Source organism: Babylonia areolata, chromosome 12, assembly GCF_041734735.1.
Source record: "Babylonia areolata isolate BAREFJ2019XMU chromosome 12, ASM4173473v1, whole genome shotgun sequence".
NCBI classification, from domain to species: domain Eukaryota; kingdom Metazoa; phylum Mollusca; class Gastropoda; order Neogastropoda; family Buccinidae; genus Babylonia; species Babylonia areolata.
Genome location: NC_134887.1, coordinates 29,170,370 through 29,182,653, shown reverse-complemented (window position 1 = coordinate 29,182,653; position 12,284 = coordinate 29,170,370). Strand labels below are relative to the sequence as shown.

Below are 12,284 nucleotides of genomic sequence, written 5' to 3'. Positions count from 1 at the left end.
ACCACTGCAGTGATACCTTTATGTTTTTCCCCCCGGCAGATCTTTTTTTTTAATGATATGTGTGTTGATTAGTGACAGGCCGCTGCTATGATATCTTTTTGTTTGAGTTTTTCTCAGATTGTACGGGTGTGTTCATCTGTTATTCTCTTTTGCAACATTTTTTTCCACAGACAGCCTCTGTTGACATGGACTCCTTGTTGTTAACCGAAAATATAATCTGTACCAATTCTCCATTATGTTGTTTCTTTCAAAAGACTAGCAACGTGCGCAATAGCTGAATGGTTAAAGCGTTGGACTTTAATTCGGAGGGTCCCGGGTTCGAATCTCGGTAACGGCACCTGGTGGGTAAAGGGTGGAGATTTTTCCGATCTCTCAGGTCAACATATGTGCAGACCTGCTAGTGCCTGAACCCCCTTTGTTTGTATATGCAAGCAGAAGATCAAATACGCACGTTAAAGATCCTGTAATCCATGTCAGCGTTCAGTGGGTTATGGAAACAAGAACATACCCAGCATGCACACCCCCGAAAACACAGTATGGCTGCCTACATGGCAGGGTAAAAACGGTCATACACGTAAAAGCCCACTTGTGTACATACAAGTGAACGTGGGAGTTGCAGCCCACGAACGCAGAAGAAGAAGAAAAAAAGACTAGCATCTAGACCCACACACACAAGGTAAGGTGGAAGTGTGTCTCTACTGCCTGGTGCAGGACAGGAAACAGCTTCCCGCTTTTAACTCAGCCAACGACCACTCTAAACAGGGTCAAACAGCTAAGTGGTTAAATAGAATAGAATAGAATATGTCTTTATTACCAACTGTACCGGGGTCACAAGGAATATTGAGGGGGATAGTACATGACAAGATAAGAACATAAATCGAAAATCATACACAAACACAGATACAGTAGAAATTAGGATACATACAATATAAAAACTTGTGCATACTCACACATGCACACACACACACGTTTGAATAAAAGCTGCATATTACATGTGGATGGGGCTGATGAAGGTGGGGATGAAAATTGTTGATTGTTTAAGTACTGTATTTTACAGACTATAAAACAATATTCCCCCCCCCCCCCCCCCCCCCAAAGTTTGGCTCATATGCCTTGTAATTCAGTGTACCTCAGGTATGGTTCAACTGTTGAAACGCTCGTCGTTAATCAGCTTTGTATTGCGGTCATCTTCCGAAGGTGGAGGTATGATGTTGGTGGTGGTGAGTACAAAATGAATAACCTTCCCATGAATCGGTGTAAAGACAGCCTTCAAACAACTCGCCAGGGGAAGTGTGGACAGGATGGGTTGAAGAGAGTGAAGGTGGAGATCTAGAGAGGAGGCAAGTGAGCAGAGGCTCCTTCATCATCATCAATATAAACAAAACAGTCCCAAAGTCTGTGGCCTTACTAGCCACCGTGGCGAAGTGGTTAGCGTCGTGGACTGACGGCTGGAAGGACGCGTGTGTTCGAATCCCAGTGGAGGTGGGTTTTTCAGCCCGTGGCCGGCTCCTACCCAGAGTTGAGTGTGCTGTGGGCTTAAATGGGGAGACTAGGACCACACAGTCGAGTGTCATCCACTTCAAGGATGCGTCTTTAGGTGCGTTGCTCAAATTACCTGACCAACACTGCAAGTGTCTGTATCTCTCGGGCCTGGTTAACGCCGGGATATCATTATGACAGGAAGCGTAGAGTACAGCCTTGTCACGCAGTCCTAAACCAAGATGGACCTCCATAGCAACATCGTCATCATCATCGTCATCCTCCTCCTCCTTCATCGTCATCAATATAAACAAAACAGTCCCAGAGCCTGTGGCCTTTCATGCCCTGCTCTCATGGTGACCTCAGTTTCGATACCCCTCCACTTCCGTGCTTGGGGTGAGTCCTGTCAATGTCTTCAGTGTCGGCAGATTCATGGGGGGCTGTTGTTTGAGGGACGTGGTAGCGGTCTCCACTCTGGGAGGGACGCTCACTCAGTCTGGCTCCGCGACTAAGCCATCATTGCCGTTAGTAGGGGGCTTAGTAGGTGGTGTCCTAACTTTGTTGAATCAGAACAGGCATCACTGAACACCACCGAAGTGACTCAGCAGCAGTGCAGGGTCTCCTCTGGTGTGTGGCCTCCTGGCGACCTAACATTGATGGTTCCTTGCGGACTGCCCACGCTGGAACTGTGATGGATGAACCCTGTTGTGGCCGTGTATGGGGGAATCTAAATGAGCGGCGTGGGAGTAATGCCACTGAAATGGTGCAGATGATGGGACAGCAAAAAAAAAAGAGAAGCGAGCAGATGATGCAGTATGTGGAGTGAGTTCCACTGATGACGTCAGGGCCCTGACATCGACTGAAGATGAAAACATGGCAGTGACAATGATCGACCCGTCAATGTTTGATTTCCTATTTTTCATTTTCATGAATGCTTTATGATATGCTGTGTCAGGTGTATTGTTAAAAAAGAAAGTCTTTGAAATTTGGTGAATGCGCTTTTTAATCTCCAGTACCTTGTAGTCTATGAAATATGGTATTTATTTAAAGTGTCCAGCTTTTGATGTATGGGAGATAATGTTTGCAGGTTCTGTTGTTTGATTTGCATAAAGCATTCATTTGCTTTGGTGAAATCTGTTGCTGAGTTCCGCCAGTCTGTGATTTGGGTTTGTGGCATGATGGCTGTACGTACATTTACATATGTAACATGAAAAACTCGCCTTTATATGACTCGCTATGCTATTGGTGCTTTTAGAAAGTGTTTTGCGATACTTTTATGTTTTCTTCCACTTACGTCATATTATGTTTTGTCAGCTGTTTGGGTTCATGAGCTCCAGTGGTGTGTTTGGATTTATCTTGGAGTAAATGTCGGCCAGGAATTTAGATCTGATCTGCTGTTCCGTAAGTTTCAGACATTTAGGAATAAAAATATAATCCGTTGCTTTTCTGTCTTGTAGGTTTTAGATTTGTTTATGTTCGTGTTTGATGAAGAAGGGCGCTTTCATGAAGATTTTTTGGGATTTGTTTTATTTCATTTATTGAGTCATGTTGTGTAATCCAATTTTTGTCACACTGTGTTTTGGTTTGAAACACAAGCATATCACCTGGGAAACAGTTTGTATTGTTTCGGGGTTGTTTTTTTTTTTGGACACAAACCAGATGTGCGGATTTGATTTATAAAACGTGAACAGTTAGCACACTATCCTGAAGCTCATCCAAAAATTCATGGACAGAAATCATGATTTTGGTGAGTTGAAGGGCAGCTAAGAATAGACGAGAACATGACACTCCCGGGATCGTTAAAATCCGCAAATAAGCCGCATCATTGTATAAGCCACAGAGGTTGAAGCTGGGGTAAAAAGTCGCGGCTTATAGACCGAACTTTACGGTAATGATTGTAATGTTGCTTTTTCTATGTCTGTGGATTCCACAGCCAAGCTGATTTGATTTATACACTGACCAAGGTAAACTGGTTTAAGAGTTGGTTTAGATTTGGCTGTGTGGAGGTTTCTATGTTGTTTGATTTCGTTTTTAGTTTTATTTGCGTGTTGTTGTTTTTTTTGTGGTTTTTATTTTGCGTAAATTTTTAATCCTGAGATGGGACAATGAGAAGCAATTTCATTTAAGCTGCAGAATTTTTTAGATTATTTCTTTAAGGAACATGTGCAGGCTTGATTATAGCTCTGTTTGTGGTCAGTCTGTGTCTTTATTTCTGTGGTGAAAAATTGATTTAGAGCTGCCATTTTCCCAAAGAATTCCAAAAAGAAAAAGCTCTTTTATCATTTTATATGTTTGTTTTACATTTGTGTTTTAACTGAAGGTTGCAGCTTGCTTGTCAAACTCTTTTCAACAGGAAAAAAAATCTGTCTGCCTATCTGTTTCTCTCTCTCTCTCTCTCTCTCTCTCTCTCTCTCTCACACACACACACACACACACACACACACACACACACACATGGACACACGGACACACAAACACACATGGACACACACACACATACACACACACATGACAGGACCATGAAGCAACTTGTCTTATCTGATTTCATGGTTTATGTGCACTGCCCAGACAGAGATCTGAAGGTTTCAGGAGATATCCCCATATTACTCAGAGATCGGCAACTGTAAGAGTTAGGCCAGTAGCAAAAGTGCGAGCTGTATGATCAACGGTTTCTCAACTGCCACGGGAATCCATCTCTTCAACTTGGACACTGAAGGCGAAGATTTCAGTGTATTCAGTGAGCAGGATGATGTTGAATAAATGTAACTATCCCTAAATTATGGATTTTATTTTCGTTGTGTTCATTTTTTTTTTTTTTTGTTTTTTTGTTTTTTTGTGGCACGAGCAGTATTTTCGCTTGCTTTTCTTTGTGTTGCTCCTGCTTGAGTTTATTTCATAACTACAGTATTGACAGCTTTTCTGTAGTATCAGTATGTGTTCCGGTACTGAAAATAAGTGTGGCTTTTAGCCAGTGCGGCTTATGTATGTATGAAGTTAAATTTTTTTCCTAAATTTAGTGGGTGCGGCTTATATACCAGTGCGCTCAATAGACCGAACTTTACGCTACAACTTATTCTTTTGGGTGGACTATGACACTGAAACAGGGCGGAAAGATCGCACTGGCTCTGACTTAGTGCTGCAGTCTTGGGGTGCTAGATGGCATTTGGGGACCATTCAAACGCTGACTGTCCTAAAGTTCTCTTGGTTGAGAGAGTGCGTATGTAACTTGGGTAATACACTCTCCACTATAATCAAATTCTAGCTCAGATAGTCCAGGCAGCAGTTGCTGCCTCTGCTGTTCCTATAGTTGTAGTTGGATATGACTATTATAATCATCAGAATGATAAATGTGATTATGATACATCATGATAACAAGAATTATGTATTTGGAGAGATGGACAGGGGTTAGTGGGTATGTTTGTGAGTGTGTGTGTTCTTTCATTTGATATCTTTTCACTAAAAGTAATATCAGATGAGGATGGGGGATAAAACTGCTGGGGGCGGAGAAAGTCTGCGTTCTTGCATGTGAGTGTGTTTGCGTTTGCTTGCGTGAGTATGATCATAAAAGAGATCCAAATCTTTTAAAGAGCTCTAACAACAAAAGCTGTTGATGGTGCTATAATTAGTTTGTTTTTCTTAACCCTTTCACCGCCACTCAATTTAGAGTACAAAATTTCCTTGTAGTATTAACACAGAAAAGACAGTGGCTAAGAATAGCTGGGGATTCCCCCTGCGATTTATAGAAAATACGGCCTATCCTACCACCGAACATTAAGAGCAATAGGTTCATGGATAACAGACCAATGAATGGTCACCTTTCAGTGACATGGGTCCTCTACCACGCCTGTGCATAAATGCAAGCTTGGCAGTGAAAGGGTTAATCGAATGTGTAAAGGTGGGCCTGTGTGTGAGAGAGAGAGAGAGAGAGAATTTTGTTTCTGGATTGCAAAATGGCTTAGCTTAGAACATGCTGATGGACTTATTTCTGCATTCTTTGTTGGGTTTTGTTGGCTGATAATGGCAACAGTGATATAATTTCTGTTTGTTGAGCAGGCTTGTAAGTCATTCAGTGATGGTAAATAAAAGGTGCTGCCAATCTGAAGTATTTTTATTAGATTTTGTGTGTGTGTGCGTGTGTGTGTGTGTGTTTCCTCAAACACGACGTGCTGATCATACGGAGCATTAATTCTGCACATATTACACAAATTAAAGGAGACCGATATTGAAGGGGACATAAAAAAAAAAGGCCATGAGGCCTAGGCAGTCAAATTCCAGTCCCTGCACTACTACTACTACTACATATTTGTGATGTGTGCGTATGTGTTAGGGTAGCTGTTAGATACACATGTATTGTTAAAATGTATGTATGCAGTGTGTGTGTGTGTGCGTGCATGTGTGTGTGTGTAGTCATATTTTGGTGTGTGTATGTAACACAGATGTAATGTTTTATGTAAACAAAGCGTTTTTGTAAAGCACCTAGAGCAGATTTCTGGATAGTGTGCTATATAAGTATCCATTATTATTATTATTATTATGTGAAATACACATGCACAAAACACACTTGCACGTCATCATTTTTTTTTAATTAAAAAAAAGATTACATTACATGAAATACCCATTCATGAAAACGTATCAAAAGATTATGTCATTCACTGCTTAATGGAACAAAATAAATGACATCAAGAAAACTTAACAGCTTTGCTGATATAATTTTGCACTCACAGCCTGTATGAATACGGTAGGTTGAAGAGGTTAGTCAAATGGATCACACACCCTGTGCCCACACTTTACCTTTTGCCAGGAAAAATGAGAGTTTGAATACCTCCTCAAACAGAGAAAAATATGTTCTATTACACTTGAATTTTATTTATAGCAAAGAGCATAAACATGACTGAGCTATTCATGCTATGAATTTTTTTTTAAAGTCATCTATATTTTTACACTGATTAACTGAATAAAAATAATCCAAAAGCATGCTAATAATGTGTCATTAGAGACACACTCAGTCAATATGCAACAAATTCAATTAAAAAAAAATAAAAAAAAAAAAGCGTCGATATATTCACACAACTACACATGCTCAAACCCGAACACACATCTATGTTGATCAGCACTTTATACTTCTACTTCACTTATGTGCAAAGATGTACAAGTTCACACACACATTCATATGTGCATTCACACGCGCGCGCACACACACACACACACACACACACACACACAGAGGTATGCACACACACACACCTGTAATATCCATCCCCATGGGCAGACACATGAGCTAAAACTGTACAGAACTGATTACATTATGTATACACACCAAAGTCTGGCTGAACAACATGACAAGGAACCTTCACACCAGCTGGTCAGTGAAATAAACAAGATCTGACAAATCCAATGCAATGTGAAAAATAAAAAAATCAGTTCTTAACACGGAAAAATCCAGAATTTTTTTTCTTTTTGGTATTCACTGAAATACGGGGAGAAAATGCTGGAGCTAGTAGTTCTTCAAAAGTTAAAGGTCCCATAATGGGGAAAAAAAACAAAAACAAAAAAAACAAACCACCCCAAAACCCCAACAACAATAAGGATAAGAGAGATAAAGATTAAACAACAATAAAGAGAGAGCTAAAGAGAGTCACTTCCCTTTAAAGATCCCACTGACGTTTACTTGCCATTGGGACTCGGCATCGCAAGGCAGTCTCCAAATCATAATTATCCTCACGCCGCTTTACCCTTCTGCAACCGAAGTCAGGTATCACCCATTCACACCTGGGTGGAATAATGATAATAATAATGTTATTTATATGGCGCTGAGTCTTGTGCAGAGACAAATCAAAACGCTTTCGCGCTACGGAATGAAGACTACCAGAGTAAAGTGCGTATCCCCAAGAACGCCATGGCTTTGAACCCTGAACACTGGTGAACTTCGGATCTGAGAAGACCAACGCCTGATCCAGTTAAGCCACGGCGACTCCTAGACACCTTAACCCAGGTCTATTTCAGATTAATTTCCCCAACAGTATAAACCCTGTAAACAAAGCATGGATGGCATGTGAACATGATTCCAGAAGTATTCTAATGAACAATCAAAACCCCGTATAGAAAGTAATAGCTTGTGAAACTGATTCTTTCCAAGTCAGTTGTAATCCTGTCAGTCTCAAATGATATGCTGCGGTGAAACAATTGACATAACAAACACTGACGTGTTCAAAGAAGGACCTGTGATGATTTAGCTGACAGCAACATTGGTGTGTCTCGCTTCGTCTCGACTGATGAGGAAATCGTGATGATGTAAGTGACCATAATAGGCCTACTTATTTGCAGTAATGCTCCCTAGCTGACATTAAAATGCGTTTCTTGGCCTGTTTCTTCTTGGTGAAGAAATCATGATGACGTAACTGATCATGATACTGTTCTGTTGCAATACTCCCAAAATGAAAACATTGATGCGTTTACACAGCCTGTGAAGAAATGGTGACTGCAGAACCCAGTAAAACGAAGGAGAAAAAAAAAAGATTGGTGAAGGAACAAAGGTACTGTAAGATGATGGACAGACAACGTTATCCAGTTAGAGGATCTTCTTCTTCTTCTTCTTCTTCGTTCGTGGGCTGCAACCCCCACGTTCACTCGTATGCACACGAGTGGCCTTTTACGTGTATGACCGTTTTTACCCCGCCATGTAGGCAGCCATACTCCGCTTTCGGGGGTGTGCATGCTGGGTATGTTCTTGTTTCCATAATCCACCGAACGCTGACATGGATTACAGGATCTTTAACGTGCGCATTTGATCTTCTGCTTGCATATACACACGAAGGGGGTTCAGGCACTAGCAGGTCTGCACATGTGTTGACCTGGGAGATCGTAAAAATCTCCACCCTTTACCCACCAGGCATCGTCACCGTGATTCGAACCAGGGACCCTCAGATTGAAAGTCCAACGCTTTAACCACTCGGCTATTGCGCCAGTCCAGTTAGAGGATGAAACTCACCCCCAACAGACTACTAGTGCCTGCCAACACGTCCCTAGGCCCTGCCCTTGAGGAAGAGTCTACGAATCGAAACGTTGTCTCCCCATCATTTAAATAGGGTACCTTTGATCTTACACCAATTGTTATTTTCCACTGCCTCTTTCTTGATAAGGAAATCATGATGTTGTAATATAACTGACCATACTGATCTGTCACTATGCTCCCAAACTGTTATACAGTGATGCGTTTCACTGCCTGTTTCTTCTTCATGATGAAATCATGATGTCGTGACTGACCATAATAGTGATCTGTTACAGTACTCCCTAGCTGGCAACATTGATACGTTTCACTGCCTGTTTCCTGATGAGGAAATCCTGATTATGTAACTGACCACAATGACTCTGTCACGATGCTTCCCAGCTGACAGTACTGACCACAATAATCTGTCACGATGCTTCCTTGCTGACAGTACTGACCACAATAATCTGTCACGATGCTTCCTAGCTGACAGTACTGACCACAATAATCTGTCACGATGCTTTCTAGCTGACAGTACTGACCACAATAATCTGTCACGATGCTTCCTAGCTGACAGTACTGACCACAATAATCTGTCACGATGCTTCCTAGCTGACAGTACTGACCACAATAATCTGTCACGATGCTTCCTAGCTGACAGTACTGACCACAATAATCTGTCACGATGCTCCCCAGCTGACACTGAGTACTGATGCGTTGTACTTGACTTGTTTCTTCTTGAGGAGGAAGTCATGATGACGCGACTGACCATAATACTGATCTGCTGCAATACTAGTACTCTCCCAGCTGACAATAGATGTAGATGATGAAAAACATTACTTGTTTCAATGTAAGTCATTCGATATGGTAAGAGATAAGTACGAGTTCTTTCAGTCTGATGTAGCTAAAAGGCACGACATTGTTTCTGCTTTGTCATCTGATGATGACCTCACAATACTGTCAATAGCTAAATTTCTTGTAGAAGCACAAAGAATAATATGTAGTCTTACTATTCAGAACAATACCAGAGTAAATGAGGGGGATAACAATGTATAATGTCTACTATCTTATGTTCAGACTGTAAGCCAAATAATAAGGTAGACATTGAACAGTATCGTTAATGGAATGGATGGTCGACTAATGGTGTTTTTGTCTTTTTTTTGTTTGTTTTTGTTTCTTTTTTTTCTTTTTTTTAATGTTTGTTGCTTCCCTATTGTAAGGATGTTGTATTTCGATAAAAGCTGTTTTGTTTTTCTTTGTTTGCATGTTTTGTTTTGTTTTGATGGATTAAGCAGAGTGTGGTATGGTACTTGTGGTGACATAAGAATGAACCCTATCACCCCCTTGTCAATAGACCTGTGCAGGTAATGACAAAATATCAAAGCGTCCCAGCTGACAACTTGACACTGATCCGTTTCACCTGTCTGTTTATTTCTTGATGGTGAAATCACGATGAAGCAACTGACCACAATACTGATCTGTCACAATATTATTCCCCAGCTGACAACATGTATGTGTTTCACTTGTCTCGTTTATTTCTTGATGAGGAAATCGTAACGGACGTAACTGACAATAATACTGATCTGTCACAATATTATTCCCCAGCTGACAACATGTATATGTTTCACTTGTCTGTTTATTTCTTGATGATGAAATCGTAACGGAGGTAACTGACCATAATACTGATCTATCACAATATTATTCCCCAGCTGACAACATGTATATGTTTCACGTGTCTGTTTATTTCTTGATGGTGAAATCACGATGAAGCAACTGACCACAATACTGATCTGTCACAATATTATTCCCCAGCTGACAACATGTATGTGTTTCACTTGTCTGTTTATTTCTTGATGAGGAAATCGTAACGGACGTAACTGACAATAATACTGATCTGTTATTGATGCTCCCTAGCTGATAGTTGATGCGTTTCACTTGTCTGTTTCTCCTTGATGGTGAAATCACAATGACAAACTGACCACAATACTGATCTGTCACAATAGTGTTGCCCAGCTGACAACAGGGATGCGTTTCACTTGGCTTGTTTATTTCTTGATGAAGAAATCATGATGACGTCAACTGACGATAACACTGATCTGTCACAATGTTCCACAGCTGACAGTTTGACTCTGATGCTTTTCACTTGTCTGTTTCTCTTTGATTAGGAAATCATTATGACGTCAACTGACGATAACACTGAACTGTCACAATGTTCCACAGCTGACAGTTTGACTCTGATGCGTTTCACTTGTCTGTTTCTCTTTGATGAGGAAATCGTGATGGACGGCACAAACTGTAACACGGAGGATCTGTCACAATATCATCCCGCAGCTGACAATTAACATGGATGCGTTTCATTTGTCTTGTTTATTTCTTGATAAAGAAATCATGATGATGTAAATGACCATGACAATCTGTCACGATGCTTCCTAGCTGACAATACTGATGCGTTTCACTTGTCTTCTTTCTTTCTTGATGAGGAAATCCTGATTATGTAACTGACCACAATAATCTGTCACGATGCTTCCCAGCTGACAGTACTGATGTGTTCCACTTGACTTGTTTCTTCTTGAGGAGGAAGTCATGATGACGCGACTGACCATAATACTGATCTGCTGCAATACTCTCCCTGACAACTTGACACTGATCCGTTTCACGTATCTGTTTATTTCTTGATGGTGAAATCACGATGAAGCAACTGACCACAATACTGATCTGTCACAATATTATTCCCCAGCTGACAACATGTACGTGTTTCACTTGTCTCGTTTATTTCTTGATGAGGAAATCGTAACGGACGTAACTGACCATAATACTGATCTGTTATTGATGCTCCCAAGCTGATATTTTATGCGTTTCACTTGTCAGTTTCTCCTTGATGGTGAAATCACAATGACAAACTGACCACAATACTGATCTGTCACAATAGTGTTGCCCAGCTGACAACAGGGATGCGTTTCACTTGGCTTGTTTATTTCTTGATGAAGAAATCATGATGACAAACTGACCACAATACTGATCTGTCACAATAGTGTTGCCCAGCTGACAACAGGGATGCGTTTCACTTGGCTTGTTTATTTCTTGATGAAGAAATCATGATGACGTCAACTGACGATAACACTGATCTGTCACAATGTTCCACAGCTGACAGTTTGACTCTGATGCTTTTCACTTGTCTGTTTCTCTTTGATTAGGAAATCATTATGACGTCAACTGACGATAACACTGAACTGTCACAATGTTCCACAGCTGACAGTTTGACTCTGATGCGTTTCACTTGTCTGTTTCTCTTTGATGAGGAAATCGTGATGGACGTCACTAACTGTAACACGGAGGATCTGTCACAATATCATCCCGCAGCTGACAATTAACATGGATGCGTTTCACTTGACTTGTTTATTTCTTGATGAAGAAATCATGATGATGTAAATGACCATGACAATCTGTCACGATGCTTCCTAGCTGACAATACTTGTCTTGTTTCTTTCTCGATCATGAATTCGTAACGGTCGTAACTGAGCCATAGATACAGATACATATACAGAAAACTCTTATTATCTCACCAAGAGAAATAAATTCACGCGTCGCGTAGGCATATGCTCCACACAAACAATGCCACGGTATGAACACACAAGTACTACTGATCTGTTCTTGATTTGCTCCCCTCCCCCACAACCCCCCCCGCCCCGCCCCCCGCACCCCCACCCGCCCCCCTCCCCTGCCCCCTCCCTCCCTAGCTGACGACGTTGTTGATCTGTTTCTCGATCTTGTTGGCCACGGACTGTTTCTTGATGGTCTTGAGCGTTCTGACGAGGGCGCT

At 41.2% G+C, this 12,284-nt stretch overlaps 1 protein-coding gene across 1 annotated transcript in view; it reads right to left on the bottom strand.

The window, feature by feature from the left end:
* Positions 1-12,197: 12,197 nt before the first annotated feature.
* Positions 12,198-12,284, bottom strand: part of LOC143287883 (uncharacterized) — a 35,588-nt gene continuing 35,501 nt past the window's right edge. The window contains exon 9 of the mRNA XM_076596123.1: positions 12,198-12,284. This exon is cut by the window's right edge and continues 98 nt beyond it. Within this exon, the coding sequence (XP_076452238.1) occupies positions 12,198-12,284 (87 nt within the window).